Genomic DNA, 19664 nt, shown 5'->3' with positions numbered 1-19664 from the left:
ATGGAGGGTAAATTTTGTATTTAACAAGGTTTTTTAGAAAATCAGATCTATAAGTTGAATATTGAGGACACTCCCAAAGAACATGATTAATATCATGTGATTCATTACCACATGATAAACAAGAAGCTGAATTAATAAAATTTTTCCTTGCTAGACTAGCTGGCAAATTATAATGATTAGATCGAAGTCTTGAAATAGTAACTATTGTTTTTCTATTATATTTAGTCTTCCAAAACCAAGGTTTTAAAGTAGAGTCCGAGAAAAAATTTTGAAAATAATAAAGGCCCTTATTATTAACATTAGAATGATTTAACCAATAATTACAAACTAAATTATAAGATTCAGAAAAAATTGAAGGCCACAAATCAGAAAAAGATAAAGGAATATTTTGAAAAATACCTTCTTGAGTAGCTGATCGTGCTAAGGTATCCGCTATTTCATTACCGGGGATACCCAAATGACCGGGACACCAAACTAAAGTTATATTAAGATTATTTTCTTTAGCATTCCAAAGAAGATTACGTAATTTAAAAATTAAAAATGAAGTAGAAGGACGAGGAGAAGATAAGCAAGCTTGTAAACCACTTTTAGAATCGGAGAAGATGATTGAATGGGGAATAGAATTATCTAATATAATCTGAATCGTTTCGCAAATGGCTAAAATTTCAGCCGAGAATATAGAACAATGATGAGAAATTTTAAACATAAGATTTAAATCCCAATGTGGAGAATAAATAGAAAAGCCAACAGAAGATTCAGGAAATTTTGAACCATCAGTATAAAAATGAATAGAATTATTATATTTTTTTGAAGAGGAAATATTAAGAAAATCTGAGATCGGAGCTTTACTATTCTTAACAATAAAACCAAATTGTAAATCAACAGAGGGTTTAAAAAATTGTAATTCAAATGGACAAAGATAATTTAAAGGAGTAAATGAATTAAACATTAAATTTTGAAAACCATGAAGTTTATAAAAAGAACGTAAAAGAAGAAAACCTTTATCTAGGTTATAATAAGTATTATTAAATTTGGTTAAATAAAAAAGGCGTAACAATAAAGACATGATAGGATGAGAAAAAACATTAAGAGAACGAAGAAAGAAACGATCAGAAACTAATTGAAATCTAGAAATAAGAGGAAATTCCTTTAATTCAGCCTGCATTACAACAATAGGTGTAGAAATACGATAACCCAAAATAAGTCTTAAAAATTTATTGTGTAATTTTTCAAGTTTATTAAATAATTTGTCTTCTTTAAAAATAGAAATGGCATGACAACCATATTCAAATATACTTCTAGCCAAAGAATGAAAAAGTATACTAAGGATTTTTGGATGAGATCCCCACCATGTCCCACATAAACATTTCAGAATATTCAAAACCCCGTAACCTCTTTTAAGTAAATCATTAAAATGAGCATTCCAAGATAAAGAACAATTAAAAGTAATCCCAAGAAATTTAGTTTCTGCAGAAGGATAAATATGATTATTTTGTAAAATTAAAAAAGTATTATCCGGAAGTTTATTAATAGAGATTGGAAAAATTAAAAATTTAGATTTAGAAGGTGAAAGAGATAAACCTCGATTTTTAAGAGAATCATTTAAATTAATTAAATTTTGTTGTAAAATTTGAATAGCAATTATTAAAATTTTATTAGATACATATAAAACTAAATCATCAGCATATTCTAAAATTTTGCAATTAAGACATTTATGTAATCTACGAGTATAAATAATATATAAAATTGGACTTAAGATACAACCTTGTGGAAGGCCTTTATTCAAAATGTGAGGACCTTCATTTTTATCGTTAATTTTAAAGAAAATTTTGCGATTAGAAATTAAATTATAAATAAATTTACAAACATTAATAGAAATACCTAATTCAAGTAAATCATTAATTAAAACATTTGGAAGAACATTGTCATAAGCAGCAGCTATATCAAGAAAAATGCAAGCTGTATAATCTTTTTCAGCAAGAGATAAATGTAATTGAGAAGATAAAATAGCTAAACTGTCTGCACATGATTTATTTTTTCGAAAACCATATTGGAATGGAGAAAGAATAGAATTATTTTCCAGCCAATAAGTCAAACGATTAGATATAAGATTTTCCATAATTTTTAAAAAACAAGAAGCCAAGGCTATTGGACGAAATTTACGTTTAGTAGTTTTTGGAAGAAGAAAAATAAGAAATTCTTTCCAAGAATCAGGAAAAGTTCTATAAAAATAAATATTATTAAAAAGATGTAGAAGAAAAAGTAAAACATGTTTAGGAAATTTTTTAATTACTTCAAAACTAATCTTATCAAGACCTGGAGATGATTTAACTTTTACTTTTTTAAGAACTAACTCTAATTCTTCAAATGAAAAGGGAGAATCAAAAAAGGAAGAATGAGAATTATCACTTATAGAGTTTAAAGAAGAGTTTAAAAGATGATCATTAGAAGTAATATATGTTGGAAGAGAAATATTTGGAGCATTATCAAAATTATTGGACATCTCTAAAAAATCTCGAATATAAATATGCATATCTTCAACAACATCTAAATTTGCAGGACAAGAAGTAATAGAAGGTGAATTAAGCATTCTATGTCTAAAGCCTTTTATTTTTTTCCAAATAATAGAAAAAGGAGTATTTAAAGATAATGATTCACAAAAAGATCTAAAACTTTCTTTTTTAATTAATTTAAATCTATTCTTAGTAAAAGCTTCAAATTTTTGATGATCAATAAAATTTTCATAAGAAGAGTTATTTCTATATTTCTTTAATTTAGCTAAACGTATACGAGAAAGTTTATCACATTCTGCATTCCACCATGGAGGAGAATAAGGATAAAATTTTTTCCTAGAAGGTTTCCGATCTAAATTAGGGTCAGCAAAATGAAGAGCTGAATCAACATTGGAAATAAAGGTATTATAAGCATTGAGAACATCATCTGAAGAATTAAACATTGGAAAAGAATCTTCATCATAATAAGAACCCAAACATGTTGAAAACTTTCTCCAATTTATTCTTTTAAGACAATATTTATGAGAAATAAAATTAAAGAAGACAAAATGAATGCCAATTTTAATAGAAATAGGAAAATGATCACTACTCAATTTATCTTCTAAAACATCCCAGGTAGAAATAAGTTTTAAATTATTTGAGATTATCGAAAGATCAATAGCAGATATAGAACCAAAAGGATATGAAATTAAGGTAGGTTTACCATTATTAAGAATTGAGAGGTCATAATCAGGAAAAGCTGAGATAAAAGAATCACCTATATTACAAGATCTATCACATCCCCATAATAAATTATGACAATTAAAATCACCTCCTATAAAAAGAGTAGAAAATTGTGATAAAGAGATAAAAAATTCATCAAAAATAGAAAACCAATCTAAATTTGAATTTTGATAATTTGGAATTCGATATACATTTACAATAATAAATTCACCAAGATGAGTCTGTAAAGAAATGGCTTGAGTATTAAAAACATCATCAAGATTAAAAACAGAATTAATTATTTTGAAAGGAATATCATTTTTAATTGCAATAAGAAGACCACCACCAGAACGACCGATGCGATCTTTACGATAAATATTAAAAGAGGGAATAGAAAAGGAAACTTTAGGTTTAAGCCAAGTTTCACATAACAAAATTATGTCATAATTTTGAGATATACGCTCTAAAAATCCTTTTTTAGGAAAAATACTATGACAATTCCATTGAAAAATGTTCAAAAAAGAATTATTATTAGAATTCATAATAAAGAAAATTAATTAGTGGAAAAATTGAGAGGAGAATTGATAGATTGAGGATTTAAAAAAGAATTTGAAAGTTGAGAAAGAATATCTGTCAGAGGAGAAATTTGTTTAAGAAATTGTGTAAGTTGAGAAATTAAATGAGTTAAAGTTTGTAAATTATCAGGAAGAAAAGAGGGAGTAACATTTCTATTGAGAGATGAAATAGATGCTGATACAGGAATAGGAATTTGAGACAAGTTAGAACTATGAGTTGATTGTGAAGAATTCAAATTAGAAGGAATAAAAGAGGATACTTGATTAGTAAGAAATTGATTCTTATGATTTACAGAATTATTTTGAAGAATTTTAGATGACTTTGATTTATTAGATTTCAACAAAGTTGGATTAAGAACAGGAGATGAAATAGAAGAATTAGTGCCCATAGCTGAATCAAGGTCGACTTCACCTAATTCAGGAAAATTAGAATAATTAAAGCGAGGAACGGAAACTGACTTTATGTTAAAAAGAGGAGTATCTTTAGAATTTAAAAGAGATGAAAAGTCAAAGGAAAAATTTCCAGAAGTAGCACGTTTTTTCTCGGAATAATAAATTTTCTTAGCTAATCCAATAGAAATGTTTCTATAAGCAGCTAATTTCATTATATTATTTTGATCCTCTCGGCTTGGACATAATTTATCTGTACTAAGATGAGGTCCAGAACAATTTAAACAAACTGGTGGTTTTCCAGAATTAGGACAAGTAGAACCTTCCTCATGACGTGAATTGCCACACGATAAGCATCGAGGATTTTTACATATGCTTGAAACATGACCAAACCTAAAACAAGAATAACACATTTTAGGTTGTTGAATATAAGGATGAATAACTGACCTTGAACCATAAAGATAAAGAAAATTTGGTAATTCTTGACCTTCAAATTTAATTTGAACAGTTGAACCTGGGAACAATTCACCTTTGTCATTTTTAATTAAAAATCTACGCGCTTCAAGAATTTTAACGTTTAAATCATTTGTAGAATCTTTGATAATATCATCCATTTCAATATCTTTAGGAACAAATCGAACAATTCCTTCTCTTGAAATATTAAAATTTGAAATAAAAGCAGATAAATTGACAGATGAAAGAATTTCATTATTATCCACAATTTTGTTAGCACTTTCACGATCTATGCAAGTTACCATAACTCGTGAGAGACCTGTTTTTTCAATATTTTTAATAGAACATCTAAAATTTTTATGTAAAATTTTACCACATTTGAGAGGATGTAAAGCTGAATTATCTTTAGTTTCAACAATTACTTGAAAAGGACCTTTATTATTAGAATTATATTTGTTTTTTAATAATTTATCAAAAGAGGGAAGAGATTTTTCTTTAGAATTATCTGATTTCTTTGCAAAATCATTATTATTATTATTATTTAAATGTGAAGATTTACGTTTATTAGACTTCGAAATAACTTGATTTTGAAAGCCAGAATTAGATAAAATTTGATTTTCTTTATTTAAATTTTCCAAAGATTGATCAATCATGATTGAATCGAGAGGGTCCTCATGAAAATCAGGATCATGATCAAAATGAGATGGATCATCGGTAGCTGACATAATAGTCAGCGGCCCTTAGGCCTCTAATAAATGAAAAGAAAAAACTTACCTTTATCAAAAATCAAAAACGAAATAATAAATATAAAATAAAGAAATAACCTCTTAGAAATAAGTAAAAGGATTAAAAAGGAAAACACCAATCAATTAAATTTCGAAATATTCAAAACGTTAGAAAACGTATAACACTCGTAAAAGATGCGCAGTAGGTCTACACTTGACGACAATCAGAACGAGAATCCTGTGTCGACTAAAATGTTTGTTAGTAAAAAAATTTCTTTTTCTACTGCCCGCTGCGCCCTCTTTACACGATCGATAACTACAAAATTATATCGAACAACTCGAATAATTAATCGAAAATTTGAATTTGAAAAAGAAGTTGATATAAATGTTTATAGAGGGTGTTTTAATGAATTGTAAAATTAGCACATCCTAACCATTGATATTTAGTTCCTCTTTTGTAAGTTCATTTATACATGATTTATAATTTAAAGGCTATTATTTAATAGTTATTAAGTTTTCTCACGAGTTTTCTATACCAATTAATTTGTAACAATAATTTTAGGTTATGTTTTTGTCAAATGGAAATTTTTTTTCATGTTGGTAGTAATATAAATTTTATTTTTGAGGTTAGAAAGTTGAAAGATTGTTATATATGTGCAAAAAAAAATTGTTTAATAATAATTCTTTGATGCAAGAAATGATTAATTAAAAATTTTTCTTTTTTTTTAGAACATGCATTTATTATCAAATCTTTTTTTGTACATAAAAAAAAAAGTTTTTGTAAAGTTTTGAAGAAAATATTTTTTAATTTTACAATTTTATATTTAAAAAAAAAGAAAAAAAAATGAAGGAAATAAATTTTTTTCTTTTGTTAATTTATCTACAAGTGGGACAAATTATTTCTCAGGATGACAATAATTTTTTAGGTATGTTTATATTTATTGAAAAATTTGAATTTTTGAATTTCATTTTTTTTCGTATGTAAAATTTATTTTTCAGAACCATCAGATTTAGTTATAGTAATTATAAGCCAATCGAATCCTTATCATAAAGCACACGCTGAATTATTGCAAAAAAATATTAATGATCAAGCAGAATCTATGGAAAAGGTATTTTTTTTGGTTTATTTGTCTATTTATTAAACAGAAAAATTGTATTAAATAGAAATTTTTTTTATTCAATTTTTTTTAGAATTCTCCAGTTATAATTCTCACGCACGAATTAAAAATTAAAGGATCATGGACATATTTACCATTGTTTTCCCATTTGTCATTTAATTATCCAAATAAGAAATGGTTTTTATTCTGTTTAGAAAATACTGTAATTAATTTAATTGAACTTATTCGAGTTCTCTCGGAACATAAATCAAAAGTGAGTATTATATCGAATTTAGAATAAAAATTTAGAAATAAAATGGAAAAAAACTAAATATACTTTTCAGAATATGTGGCTTTCTTATGGACTTACAGATCATGATTTAACTATAATTCATCATTTTGCAAAATTAAAAGCTCCTTTTAAATATCCAAATGAAGCTTCCGGATTTGCTATGACAAAACAATTGTTATACAGGTACACGTATTTTTTGTATTAATTTTCTTTTTTTTTTCTTTAATATTTGTATTAAAAGTAAGAAAGAAAATGATTTTTTTTTTGAATTTAGTATTGCAACAAATCAGAGAAATAGACAAATGGATTTTTCCATAGATTCATCTCATGAACTTGCTCATTATATCGATGATGAAATTAAAGGACCAAGTTTAACACACTCTGCTAAATTTTGCATCGTTTCGAATAGAAAGTGTGCAACTTTTCCACGACAATTTTATCCTTGTGTAATGTATTTTTCAAATTTTTTATATTAATTATACTGAAATTATTATAAGTTAAGTATTTATACATTATAATAATTTAGGATAAACCAATTTTAAGTGAAAAAATTTATGTGGCTGTGAAAACATGTAAACAATTTCGAAATGATCGTATACCTGTTATTTTGAATACCTGGAGTAAATACGCGAGAAATATTGCATTTTATACAGACGAAGCAGGTATTTAATAATATTTTTTTTTAAATTACATTTTTATAAATTACATTTATATTTTAATATATATATAAATTTTCGTTTTTAAATAATTAATAGTTTTGTATATATAAATTGAAATAGACAATAGTTTACCAAATTCTCATATTGTTCCGAAAACTAACGTTGGACATTGTGCAAAAACTTATGGGATTTTGCAACATGCATATAAAGTAATGAGAAAAAAAAATATCGATTGGCTCTTAATTACTGACGATGACACTATAGTAAGGTATTGATATAAGTATTAATAAAATAAATAAAGATCGAATTAGTTTTAATTATTTAATTAAATTCTTCTAGTTATTTAAAAAAAAAAAATAATATAAATCTATTTTTTGTAGTTTGGCTCGAATTCAAAAATTATTGACCTGTTACAATCCAAAAAATTTGATAGCACTGGGACAGCGATATGGTTTTCGATTAAATGACGATGATGGTTACGATTATTTGACTTCTGGAGCTGGTCTCATTTTATCAAAACCAGTAGTTAAATTAATAATAAATTCAACAGATTGTCAATGTCCGCATCGGGAAACTGCAGACGATATGTTTCTCTTTGGTCAATGCCTTCAGAATCTCAACTTGAATATAATTCACTCATCTGCTTTTCATCAGGTCTGTATTAATTTCTTTTTTCAATTTTCAAATAATTTTTACTTAAAATTTTTATTTAAAAATCTTGAGATCTAAATGTTAAATATTTAAATTATTTTTATTTTCATTGTGAGAAATATGTTGGGGAAAAATATTTTTTTTTTTGTAGGCAAGAGCAGTTGATTATGCAGCAGGATATCTTTCATCTCATGAACCAGTGTCGTTTCACAGTTTTTGGAATATTAATCCCAAAGAAACGTATAAGCAATGGTTTGCCGAAGATGATGAAAATTTTTTTCACTCATCATTAACTCACACTGAGTTATAATATCTGTTATATAATCATATTCACAGCTAACTAAAACGTTCGACTAATTTCAAATGTGAAAAAAATTTCGAAAAAAAAAAATATTAAAAACATTTTCACTAAATATCGAATGCAAAACGGCATTTTTCATTTTCAAAACAACAAAACAATGGATTTTTTTGAAAAAAAGAAGAGATAAAGAACTAATTAAATTATTGAAAAAATAAAAATGATTATTAAAGTTAATAATTGTTAAATTATAAATTAAGAAAAATGTAGTATTTAAAATTAGAATAGGATTTTATTGAAGAATTTACAAAATTGAAGATAAAACAAGTGGTTTTAAGGGGAAAAAAAAGGCAAGTTATAGAAGAATAAAAATTTTTACTCAATAAAAAATTTTTTTTCTAAATATTACAAAAATATAAGAAAAATATTATTTCATATTGGTTTTTTGATTAGAAAACTATTTTACATTCAATTACAGATTAGATTTTAATTCCATCCACCAAGATGGACGTTCGAAATTTTTTGCATCCCCAAAGAAATTCTCTTCCAAATGTTTGTAAATCTGAAAGTAATTTAAAAATTAATAATTTAATTTATAAAATATAAATAATTTGTAATAATTTTTCTTTTAATTTTTCAAGCAATTTACCTCGCCGTCTGACATTCCTAGAGGAGAATTGACAACAAAATCTGGTGGTGCAAGAACGTCAATTAAAGTCACAGCTTCATTGAGTAAATCATTGTTGAGTGAAACAATTCCAGTACGAAGTAAAACGTCAAGTTTCGAATGAACAGTCGCAAATCCACCAGCATAAAAATCGGCCATTCTTTTCTCAAGGCAGGAAGCAGAAAATAATGCACACAATTTTTTCAAAACACAACGTTCCGATTTCACGAAAATTGGATCTTCAATTCGATTCATAAAACTTTTTACCACTGCATGCTAAAAATGTAAGTAAAATTTTGTTCAACTATTTTCAGGGTGGGAAAAAATAAAAAAATTATACCTCGGCATAAATCAATGACAAAGAACGAGCGAAAAACATTTGTGAATTATTTCGAATCTCAAAAGAATTCATTCCTTGTTTTCTTAAATTTTGCGTGTGCTCATAAGTTTTCATAAGATAGTAACATGTCAACCATTTGTGCATGATGAGAAGATCTGTAAATTTTTGAGAAATTTTTTTTGTGATTTTTATTTTTCAAATAGTTATTTTATTTTTGAATTTATTTACTATCAAGTTTAAGAGTTTCCTCAACGGTGGTGGCATGAAATTTTTGTGAAAGAATATAAACTGCTGTTTTTAAAAATCCTGCAGTTTCAAGAGGCGAGGAAATTCCTTTTCCCCTTTTAAAATTGTCCCATTGATTTAAAAGCCAATTACTCGCTTGTTGAATTAAAACTGTATTTTCTCCCTCGTAAGTAGCTGAGGGATCATTTGATGCTCTCATTTCTCCTAATCGAGATGCTATTGTAAAAAAAAGAAATTAAATTTTTTTAAAAATATATTTGTAATTATTAATATTGACTAATAATTAGAAAATTATTTACCTTTTAGATATCCATGTCCTCCGCAGGCTTCTCTGCAATCTTGAATAGCAGTTTGAGAACTCCAAGTGGAAAGTGGTTTTGTTGCTGAAATTAATGCATGCATTTCTGAACTTTCTGCCATTGATAATTTCTTTGAATCTGACATCCTGAGGATATTATATCCAAAAATTGTCCACGCATATAAAGCAGCTATGTGAGGAAATAAACGACCTTGCTGTAAGTAATTAAAAAATTTAATTTTCCTTTCGTATTTTAATTATTATTTTTAACATTAATATACCTGAACTTGATATTCAATTACAGGAATTTCCTCTTTTTCATTTGGACCAAATTGTTTTCTAACAGCACAATATCGAATGGCAATTGTTAAAGCAAGTCTTGAGAACATTGTCGCGTGAAGAGTAATTCCCACTCGTCCAGTAGAAAGAGGTGATAAAAATTTCGCTATAAAAAAAAAAGGAAATTAAATTTTTTTTTATTTTAAAAAAATAATTCAATTCTCACCGAATCGCTTTTCTTGTTTTTTGACATTTGTACTATAAATTCCATCTTTTGATACGTCTGCAATTTTATTGAGTAGATATTCACGTGGAAGAGAATAATTTTTAAACAACAAGAAACCATTGTCCAAACCGTTGAGACCAATTTTTTCCCCCATATCGCCGACAATTATTCCCGATAGAGGCAAACGTGTTTCTGGATCTCGAATTGGAACAATAAATGGATGAAGACCATGATTTATTCGATCGGGAGTAATTAATTGGGCGTAGAGAAGTGCATGTGTTGCTGTTTTTCCTATAACAAAAAAAAATAATAATAAAAAGGTAAGAAAATAAATATAGAAAAATAATTATAATTACCTAATAGTCCAGACCAACATTTTGCTGCTTCGAAATTTGGTGTTTGTAATATGAAATTTCCCGTTGACACATCGTATGTTGCTGATGTTTTTAATCCCTTCAAATTTGATCCATGGGCTATTTCCGTAAAGCACAAACATCCTAGAAACTTAATTTTACAGGGAAATTTGTATTTTATTACATTTTCTTTTTAATCAAATTAAATAAATTGTTTTAAAAATTATATTTTATTAGAGAAAATCTGTAATTAATTTTTATTGAAATGAAAATTATTCCTTACGGTGCCATCGATGAATTTTGAAATGAATTTTCGATGACGTTCTGTTCCCAGATCTCGAATAGCTTCCGGTACAACTTCCTGTGAAAGTCTTCTGATTGGTCCTATGGAAGCGTCATAAAATCTTAGCCATTGGGCCCAAGTTCCAAATTTATCATCCTGAAGAAAGAGAGAAAAAAAAGCGAGAAATAAAGGCAAGAAATGAATATTTTTTTTTTCCTTTTTTTAAAATACCTTGATTTTTGAAAGAGCGAGTACTTGACGATATGCTCTTTTTCTGGTCTCATCGAGAGTTAATGATTCTTTAGAATGTTGAAATTCTGAACTATTTTTTATAAATTTCCACAAATTTTCCTGGAATTAATTTTTAAAAAATTATTTTTTTTGTGTGTGCTTTAGACAGGACAATAATAATTAATGACGGGAACTAAGTAAACAAAAAAAAAAAAATTGAAATGAAAAATTATAGAAAAATATCTACTTGTGATTGCACAAAATCTTCGCCTTCCAAATGTAATTTTAAGGATTTCCAATTGAAACTCGCACGTTTTCGATATTCATCGAGTGGTCCATTCGGTAAGTTATGAATTAATTCCATTTTATTTCTTTTTATTCAATTTTTTATTTCTCAATATTTATGTCTAAACAACTGAAAAATGTGTTTTCAATTTATTTATTATATCTGTTTGGAAAATTTTTTATTATTCACAAAAGTTGGTAAGTTTTAATAATTTAAAAACTAATTTTTATATTCTGAAAATGAAATTTACAAATTTTATCACATTAATATAATCACTGACTACATTCTTCAATGATAAGTACAAATCTTTCGAGATATTTTTAGCATTGAAAAAAAATGATACTAGCAAACAAGTTTATATATTCTCCGCCCTCAGGAGCGTGTCATTTTATTGAAATTTAATACTATTATATACTTTTCAAATTGATTTATATTTATTTTATTAACTTTGTTTATTTATTAATTTTTTTATTTCATATTTAAAAAAATTTATATATTATTAAAAGTTAACAGATGAGAATCGCACAGGGATCAAATCAAAATAGTCACTATAGTTAAGAAGAAAATTAAAAAAAAAAAAAATAATAATAAAATAATACAAATAGTTTAATACAATGTACAATATTTTCAACAGTTTTAAGTCAGTTTTAGTTAGGTTTCACGAAGAAAGTTAATCACATTCGCAATTCGCAAATTCGGGTCATAAAACGCGCAATATTTAAAAAACACTAAAAACATTTTCTTAATTATTTAATTTAAAAACTTATTATTAGAAATTGCGATAATTATTTTTAATTTTCTAACAATAATTATTTAAATTAAGTTTTTTTTTCTAAAAATTAATTGTAAATAAATTTGTTTTCATCCCCAAATGTAATATTTCTCATTAATTTCAATCTAAATTTATTTTTTCTATATAATTAATTCATTTCCATTATTATGCCAAATTTCCATAACGAAAATTAATTAATATAATTAGAAATAATTTTTTTAAAAAAAGGAAGGAAAAAATAATATCAAGTTAAAGAAGAATATAAATTTTTATTGTCTTACAAAATTTTTCTAAATGATTAAAAAATTATATTTAATATTTTACATAAAATTACAGATTACAAAAATACAAGAAAAATAATATTTCATATTGGTTTTTTGCTTAGAAAACTATTTTACATTAAATTACAGATTAGATTTTAATTCCATCCACCAAGATGGACGTTCGAAATTTTTTGCATCCCCGAAGAAATTCTCTTCCAAATGTTTGTAAATCTGAAAGTAATTTAAAAATTAATAATTTAATTTATAAAATATAAATAATTTGTAATAATTTTTTTTTAAATTTTCAAGCAATTTACCTCGCCGTCTGACATTCCTAGAGGAGAATTGACAACAAAATCTGGTGGTGCAAGAACGTCAATTAAAGCCACAGCTTCATTGAGTAAATCATTGTTGAGTGAAACAATTCCAGTACGAAGTAAAACGTCAAGTTTCGAATGAATAGTCGCAAATCCACCAGCATAAAAATCGGCCATTCTTTTCTCAAGGCAGGAAGCAGAAAATAATGCACACAATTTTTTCAAAACACAACGTTCCGATTTCACGAAAATTGGATCTTCAATTCGATTCATAAAACTTTTTACCACTGCATGCTAAAAATGTAAGTAAAATTTTTATTCAACTATTTTCAGGGTGGGAAAAAATAAAAAAATTATACCTCGGCATAAATCAATGACAAAGAACGAGCGAAAAACATTTGTGAATTATTACGAATCTCAAAAGAATTCATTCCTTGTTTTCTTAAATTTTGCGTGTGCTCATAAGTTTTCATAAGATAGTAACATGTCAACCATTTGTGCATGATGAGAAGATCTGTAAATTTTTGAGAAATTTTTTCTGTGATTTTTATTTTTAAAATAGTTATTTTATTTTTGAATTTATTTACTATCAAGTTTAAGAGTTTCCTCAACGGTGGTGGCATGAAATTTTTGTGAAAGAATATAAACTGCTGTTTTTAAAAATCCTGCAGTTCCAAGAGGCGAGGAAATTCCTTTTCCCTTTTTAAAATTGTCCCATTGATTTAAAATCCAATTACTCGCTTGTTGAATTAAAACTGTATTTTCTCCCTCGTAAGTACAACTGGCATCGATTGCTCCTCTCATTTCTCCCAAACGTGATGCTGTTAAAAAATATTTATTATCATTGTAGAATTTTGTTTTGTTATTCAATATACAAATTATTTCTAAATATAAATTATTCATTCACCTTTTCTAAATTTTATTTATTTGTAATTTTTATTTACCTTTTAGATATCCATGACCACCGCATGCTTCTCTACAATCTTGAATAGCATCACGAACTAACCACGAGGAAAATGGTTTTCCCGCTGATGAGAGTGCATGTAATTCCATTCCCTCGGCAACAACAGTTTTTGGATCTTTTGATTTTTTTTCTTCAACTTTTTTGAAAAGATCATAACTAAATACAGTGAGTGCATATAGTGACGCTAAATGTGGAAACAATCGTCCTTGCTGTGAGTAATTAAAACTATTTTTAATTGCATTACTAATAATATATTCAAAAAATTAATTTTCTTTCAAAAATCTTTTAATTTATTTTTCTTGTCTCACCTGAACTTGATATTCAATTACTGGTAATTCCACTTTTTCTGTCGGACCAAATTGCCTTCTTGAGGCACAATATCGAATTGCTATTGTCAAAGCTATTCTCATGTACATTGTATTATTGTAAATAATTCTTATTCTACCATTAGAAAGAGGACTTATAGATGCGCCTAGCAAGAATAAAATAATTTAGTTTTATCATTATCGGCAGAAAAAAAAAAAAAAAAAAAAATTGTAAATCTCACCAAAACGTTGACTTGGATCTTTCAAAACAGTAACATATTTCCCATCTTTCGTCACATCGGTAATTTTATTCAGTAAATAATTACGAGGAAGGGAATAATTTTTAAATAACAAAAAACCATTGTCCAAACCATTGAGACCAATTTTTTCACCCATATCGCCAACAGTTATTCCCGATAGAGGTAAAAGTGTTTCTGTATCTCGAATCGGAACAATAAATGGATGAAGACCATGATTTACTCCATCGGGAGTAATTAATTGAGCATAAAGAAGTGCATGTGTTGCTGTTTTTCCTAATTATAGCAAAAAGAAAAAAAAATTAAACAGAAATTTTCCCCTTTTTTCTTAAATAATTAAAAATATTTTTCTTTTCTACAGATTTACCTAATACACCGGACCAACATTTGGCGGCTTGAAAATTTGGTGTGTGAAGAATAAAATTTTCTGTTTCAACATCATAAGTTGCTGTAGTTTGAAGACCCTTCAAATTTGTTCCATGTGATATTTCCGTGAAACTTAAACATCCACGAAACTGAAAAATTTCATTTAATTACAAGTAAGATTTTTAGATATATTTATTTAAATTTATTTTTTTTATTATTTTAATTATAATTCATTTTTCATTACCGTGCCAGTTGTAAATTTTTCCACCAGTTTTCGATGATTTTCTGTACCTAAATCGATAATTGCATTGGAAATTGTTCCACGACTGAGACCTTTTAACAATGGCAATGAAGTATCATAAAGGCTTAGCAAAAAATGCCATTCAATTGGTTTGTCTTCCTAGTACAAGATTTTTGTTTTTCATTGTATAATTAAAAATTTTTCTCTATTTTTTATACCATATTTATTTTTTTTTATTAAAAAAGAAATTTTTAAATTTTAAAATTAAAATGAGCCTTACAGCAATTTTTGAAATTTCATTGACTTGTCGATAACATCTTCTACGAGTTTCGTCTAAAGTTAACGATCTCGTAGGATGATGGAATTCTGGATTTTTTTCAAGAAACTTCCATAGTTCTTCCTGTGACAATAATTAATTAACAATCGTTAAATTTCAATTTTTAACTAAAAAAAAAAATTTATTTTTATTCTTAAATGTAGGTGTAATTTTTCAAAAAAATTATTTTTAGTTTTTTTTTTTTAATTTCAATTAATTTTTGTAAAAAAATAAAATATGAAAATTACTTGTGATCTGACGAACTTTTCACCTTCAAAATGGATTTTAAACAATTTCCAATTAAAACTCGATCTCTTTCTATATTCCTCTAATGGTCCATTTTTTGGTAAATCTCGTATCGTATCCATTTGAAATTCTATTTTTTTAAAATTAAAATTCTTTGCAAATTTTATTTGCCATTATTGTTAAAAATGTGAAAATTTTAATTATTTTATTTAATGAATAAATATTTTATTAAAATAATAATTAAATTTTTCTTTAAAATTTTCAAAAAATATATATAATTATTTTTTTATTTAATAAAACACGAATTGACAAATTTCTTATCAAACATATTGAATAGTGAGTTAAAATATTTAAAAATGAAACAAATTACAATTGTATAAATAAATAATCTAATAAATGAAAAACTAACCTTACTTGATGTTTTGAAAAACAAGTTTTCTTGTTAAAATCCAAGTTTTTTAAATTCTCACAATCTCGAAATATTGCAAGTTAGGGAAAATTTAATCTTTGGCAAATAATAATTCATTCTTTAATGACTTGCTAAAAAAATTAGATAAAGATACAAATAACAAATGATACGAGTAATATTCCTCTCACTTGGAATCGAGTTGACGCAATAATAAATTTGATAAAGTGGGAGGAGAGACTATGAGAATGGAGGGAAAATTAATTTCACATTAGAGAGAATTTTTTTTCATATTTCTAATCTCTAATTTTATTATGTATTTCTAATATATTTATTTACTGAATTAACATTTAAAAAATCTAATTATCATATAAAATATTTATTTATAATTTGGATTTTTTAATTTCCTTCCACCAAGCGACTCGTTTTAAATTTGAAGCATTTTTCAAAAGAATCTCTTCCAGATGTTTGTAAATCTGCAAAATTTTGAAGATTTTAAAAATTAAATGTTAACAAGTTAAAAAGTATATTCTTTTTTTTTTTATAGACAAAATATACTTCGCCGTCAGACATTCCAAGCGGAGAATTGAGAATAAAATCCGGAGGTGCAAGAACATCGACTAAAGACACAGCTTCATGGACCAAAGATTTGCTAATTTTTATTATTCCCTCACGAAGAAAAGTTTCCAATTGTGAATTAAAATTTGCAAATCCTCCCGCATAAATGTCGCCCAATTTTTTCTCCAATGACCAAGCGGCATATAATGAGCATAATTTTAACAAAATCTCCCTTTCTGATTCATTGAAAATTGAATCGTTTATTTTCTCCAAGAATCTTTGAATCACGATGTGCTATCAATTATTTATTTTGTAAGTACAATTATTTTTATCTTATTAAATAAAGTAGTTTTTTTTTTTTAATTTTCTCTTTTTCATATTTGTAAATAAAATTTTACCTCTGCATAAATTAAAGAAAGAGTTTTTGCAAAAAACATTTGTGAATCATTTCTCGCTGTAAAATTGTTGCCACCATTTTTTCGTAAATTTTCAATTCTTTCGTGAGTTTTTTTCAAGTAATTACAAATTAGCCATTTATAGATTAGCAGTAGATCTGAAATTTTTTTTTCAAAAATATAATATCGTTTTTTTTTGGTTTTACTAAATAATATAATAGATTTTTTTTTATTTTATTAGAAAATTAAAATTAAATTTCTTTACTATTAGGTTCCATTGTTTCTTCAATATTATTGCAATTGAATTTTAAGGATAAAATTTGATTGGCTTTTTCTAAAAATTTTATTGTATTTAATGGTGAAACAATTTCACTGCCCTTTAAAACATTTTCCCATTGATTCAATAGCCAATTGCTTGTCTGTTGAATTAAAACATTATTTTCTCCTTCATAAGTACAAGTGGCATCGATTTCTGATTTCATTTCACCTAATCTGGAAGCTAAGAATTTTTTTTTTTTTTTAATTAAAATATTTTTTCAAACAAAAATCATTAATTTAAAATTTAGAAACATTTCTTTAATTTGCAATTAAAACCTTTTAGATATCCGTAACCACCGCAAGCTTCTCGACAATCTTGAATTCCATCTCGTGATGTCCAAGTGGAAAGAGGCTTTGAAGCTGATGATAGAGCATGAATTTCCATTCCCAATGAATTGAGCTCATCTTGATCACCATCTCCAATTATTTGTGATGTGAAATCTTCACTTATTTTTATCAACCAAAAGGAGAATATCGAGAAAGCGTAAACAGACGCTAAATGAGGTAAGAGTCGTCCTTGCTAAAAGAATAAAAAAAAAAAAAGAATTAGAAATTATTTTTAAATACAAAAATTCAGCTTTATAAAATCATGAAAAGAAAATTTTTTTTTTATCAAATTGAAAAATTTAAATTCACCTGAACTTGATATTCAATTACTGGCCATTCATTAGTTAAAGAAAATCCAAATTGTTTTCTCACTGAACAATATCGAATTGCTATAATTACAGCCACCGCAAGATACATTGTGGAAATTAATGAGATTCCAATTCTTCCGCTTGATAACGATCCTAAAGATGCTCCTGAAATATTTTTTTAATTAATTACTTCATAGATTTAAAAAAAAAAATTAAAAAGATAAAAAAGTTTTTACCTAGACGTTTACTTTCATTTTTTATACGAGCAATATATTTGCCATCAACACTAACGTCTGCGTGACGATTCAATAAATTTATTCTTGGAATTGAATATTGATTGAAAATAATAAATCCATTGTCAACTCCATTGAGACCAATTTTTTCGCCTAAATCCCCAATTATTAGTCCCTTATAGGGCAAAAATGTTTTATGATTTCGAATAGGCACAATAAAAGGATGTAAACCATGATTAATATTATCAGGTGTTATTAGTTGTGCGTAAATTATAGCATGAGTTGCTGTCATTCCTTTACAAAAAAAAAAACAATTATTATTTTAAATCCTTTTTTTTAAATCCTTTATTAATTAAAAAATACTTAATTGTTTAAAATTAATTTATTTTGATTCTCTCTTTTATTCAGTAATTTTTTTTTTTTTTTTCTTAATTTACCCATCATTCCAGCCCAACATTTTGCTGCCTTAAAAGTTGGTGTGTGAATAATAAAACTTTCTGTATTTGGATTATAAGTTGCTGTTGTTTCCATTCCTTTGATATTTGTACCGTGAGCAATTTCCGTTAAAGAAAAAGCGCCAATATACTGAAATCAATTTTTTTTTTTGTTTTTCTTTCAATAAAATTGAAAATTTAAAAAAAAATTTACCTCTCTTGTTTTGATTTTTTCAAAAATTTCTCCATGACGCGCAGTTCCTAAACTCATTAACACCGAGGGCACAACTATTTCTCTGAGACTAAATAAAGTTGCTATTGATGCATCATATTGAAAACATTGAACTGGCCAATAAAGAACATCACTTGGCTGTTAAAAAATTTAATTTAAATTTTTTTTTATTAAAATAAAGAGTAAATTAATTTTATGTTATGTCCAATTTTAAAAAAAAAACTATACTTTACCAAATTTTTAATTAAAATATTCAGTTGATTGATGCATTTTCGTCGTGTTTCATTCAAGGAAAGGGAATTTTTTGATTTTCGAAATTCACGATGTGAACGAATCAAATTCCATAATTTTGCCTAAAATTTTCATTTAATTGGGCAAAAAAAATTTTTTAATTAAAATAATAATTGATGTCTAAATTAAAATTTATTTCTTCTTACCTGAAGTCTCACATTTTCTTCTCCTTCCAGATGAACTTTCAATGATTTCCAATTGAAACTTGCACGTTTTCGATAATCATCCAGAGGCCCAGTTGGTAAGTCCGTCAAAGTTTCCATTATTATTATTATTAAAAACAATTATTTATTAATTTTTTTTTTAAATCGATATTTTAAAACAATATAACCGATTTTGAAACTTTATCGAAATCAATCGTAACTGAATCAAAGTTTTCGTAATCAATGCTCAATATTTAAAATTTGCTTTGGTAATGAAATTCGTTAATTTCAATGAGGTCAACTTTTTGCTCTTCAAGGCATGAGTTTAAAATTCGTATTCTTTAAATTAACCTCTTACAACTTATTCAAAAGAGAAAATAATCAAATTTATTAAAATTACAAATATAT

The 19664-nt window shown here is 26.1% G+C and overlaps 4 protein-coding genes and 1 long non-coding RNA gene across 8 annotated transcripts; 2 read left to right on the top strand and 3 right to left on the bottom strand.

Annotated features, from left to right (window-relative positions):
* The first annotated feature begins 5663 nt into the window (after positions 1-5663).
* Positions 5664-8470, top strand: LOC127287333 (beta-1,3-glucosyltransferase). 2 transcript variants are annotated; one of them, XM_051314187.1, is made up of 10 exons: positions 5664-5815; positions 6088-6284; positions 6358-6467; positions 6550-6729; positions 6800-6930; positions 7022-7193; positions 7274-7409; positions 7527-7674; positions 7787-8060; positions 8209-8470. In XM_051314187.1, the coding sequence occupies exons 2-10, from the start codon at positions 6203-6205 to the stop codon at positions 8365-8367; spliced, it is 1392 nt and encodes a 463-aa protein (XP_051170144.1). In that variant the 5' UTR covers positions 5664-5815; positions 6088-6202; the 3' UTR covers positions 8368-8470. The 2 variants fall into 2 exon arrangements, with proteins under 2 accessions (XP_051170144.1, XP_051170145.1); XM_051314188.1 differs by lacking the exon at positions 5664-5815 and adding an exon at positions 5846-5984.
* Positions 8471-8710: 240 nt separating this feature from the next.
* Positions 8711-11882, bottom strand: LOC127287330 (peroxisomal acyl-coenzyme A oxidase 3-like). 2 transcript variants are annotated; one of them, XM_051314185.1, is made up of 12 exons: positions 11774-11882; positions 11526-11717; positions 11279-11398; positions 11048-11203; positions 10768-10915; positions 10412-10702; positions 10188-10351; positions 9908-10121; positions 9591-9824; positions 9363-9517; positions 9005-9298; positions 8711-8917 (listed from the first exon to the last, which is right to left on the bottom strand). In XM_051314185.1, exons 2-12 carry the CDS (start codon positions 11640-11642, stop codon positions 8828-8830), a joined length of 1983 nt encoding a protein of 660 aa, XP_051170142.1. In that variant the 5' UTR covers positions 11643-11717; positions 11774-11882; the 3' UTR covers positions 8711-8827. The 2 variants fall into 2 exon arrangements, with proteins under 2 accessions (XP_051170142.1, XP_051170141.1); XM_051314184.1 differs by having other exon boundaries at positions 11526-11879.
* LOC127287334 (uncharacterized) lies at positions 9166-16709 on the top strand. Of its 2 annotated transcripts, none has more exons than XR_007843865.1 (4): positions 9166-9306; positions 13868-14091; positions 14804-14981; positions 16565-16709. It is a non-coding gene; the product is annotated as an uncharacterized LOC127287334 (long non-coding RNA). The 2 variants fall into 2 exon arrangements; XR_007843864.1 differs by lacking the exon at positions 9166-9306 and adding an exon at positions 13078-13218.
* LOC127287329 (peroxisomal acyl-coenzyme A oxidase 3-like) lies at positions 12586-16214 on the bottom strand. Its single transcript, XM_051314183.1, has 12 exons — positions 16021-16214; positions 15614-15741; positions 15330-15449; positions 15053-15208; positions 14810-14957; positions 14428-14718; positions 14189-14352; positions 13861-14089; positions 13504-13737; positions 13276-13430; positions 12917-13210; positions 12586-12830 (listed from the first exon to the last, which is right to left on the bottom strand). Exons 2-12 carry the CDS (start codon positions 15731-15733, stop codon positions 12741-12743), a joined length of 2001 nt encoding a protein of 666 aa, XP_051170140.1. The 5' UTR covers positions 15734-15741; positions 16021-16214; the 3' UTR covers positions 12586-12740.
* Positions 16272-19399, bottom strand: LOC127287328 (peroxisomal acyl-coenzyme A oxidase 3-like). Its single transcript, XM_051314182.1, has 11 exons — positions 19260-19399; positions 19056-19175; positions 18805-18960; positions 18594-18741; positions 18160-18450; positions 17925-18088; positions 17565-17808; positions 17236-17469; positions 16974-17128; positions 16576-16869; positions 16272-16493 (listed from the first exon to the last, which is right to left on the bottom strand). The coding sequence occupies exons 1-11, from the start codon at positions 19374-19376 to the stop codon at positions 16401-16403; spliced, it is 2016 nt and encodes a 671-aa protein (XP_051170139.1). The 5' UTR covers positions 19377-19399; the 3' UTR covers positions 16272-16400.
* Between the last annotated feature and the right edge of the window lie 265 nt (positions 19400-19664).

This window comes from Leptopilina boulardi, unplaced genomic scaffold (genome assembly GCF_019393585.1).
Source record: "Leptopilina boulardi isolate dan_hultmark-lab unplaced genomic scaffold, ZJU_Lbou_2.1 LbouV2_368, whole genome shotgun sequence".
Taxonomy (NCBI): domain Eukaryota; kingdom Metazoa; phylum Arthropoda; class Insecta; order Hymenoptera; family Figitidae; genus Leptopilina; species Leptopilina boulardi.
Note: the sequence above shows the minus strand (reverse complement) of the source record. Positions and strands in the feature narration are given on the sequence as shown.

What these genes read in the sequence shown, in the direction of transcription:
- LOC127287330 (XM_051314185.1), bottom strand. Translation starts at nt 11,642, where the DNA reads ATGGAATTAATTCATAACTTACCGAATGGACCACTCGATGAATATCGA. An exon ending in CAAAATTCATCGATGGCACC is followed by an intron (nt 10,916 to 11,047) that starts GTAAGGAATAAT and finishes TGTAAAATTAAG; the next exon opens with TTTCTAGGATGTTTGTGCTT. An exon ending in AGGACATGGATATCTAAAAG is followed by an intron (nt 9,825 to 9,907) that starts GTAAATAATTTT and finishes TTTTTACAATAG; the next exon opens with CATCTCGATTAGGAGAAATG.
- LOC127287329 (XM_051314183.1), bottom strand. Translation starts at nt 15,733, where the DNA reads ATGGATACGATACGAGATTTACCAAAAAATGGACCATTAGAGGAATAT. An exon ending in AAAAATTTACAACTGGCACG is followed by an intron (nt 14,958 to 15,052) that starts GTAATGAAAAAT and finishes GAAATTTTTCAG; the next exon opens with TTTCGTGGATGTTTAAGTTT. An exon ending in TGGTCATGGATATCTAAAAG is followed by an intron (nt 13,738 to 13,860) that starts GTAAATAAAAAT and finishes ATTTTTTAACAG; the next exon opens with CATCACGTTTGGGAGAAATG.
- LOC127287333 (XM_051314187.1), top strand. Translation starts at nt 6,203, where the DNA reads ATGAAGGAAATAAATTTTTTTCTTTTGTTAATTTATCTACAAGTGGGA. An exon ending in AAGCAGAATCTATGGAAAAG is followed by an intron (nt 6,468 to 6,549) that starts GTATTTTTTTTG and finishes AATTTTTTTTAG; the next exon opens with AATTCTCCAGTTATAATTCT. An exon ending in CACGACAATTTTATCCTTGT is followed by an intron (nt 7,194 to 7,273) that starts GTAATGTATTTT and finishes ATAATAATTTAG; the next exon opens with GATAAACCAATTTTAAGTGA.
- LOC127287328 (XM_051314182.1), bottom strand. Translation starts at nt 19,376, where the DNA reads ATGGAAACTTTGACGGACTTACCAACTGGGCCTCTGGATGATTATCGA. An exon ending in TGGTTACGGATATCTAAAAG is followed by an intron (nt 17,470 to 17,564) that starts GTTTTAATTGCA and finishes AAAAATTCTTAG; the next exon opens with CTTCCAGATTAGGTGAAATG. An exon ending in AGAAACAATGGAACCTAATA is followed by an intron (nt 17,129 to 17,235) that starts GTAAAGAAATTT and finishes AAAAAATTTCAG; the next exon opens with ATCTACTGCTAATCTATAAA.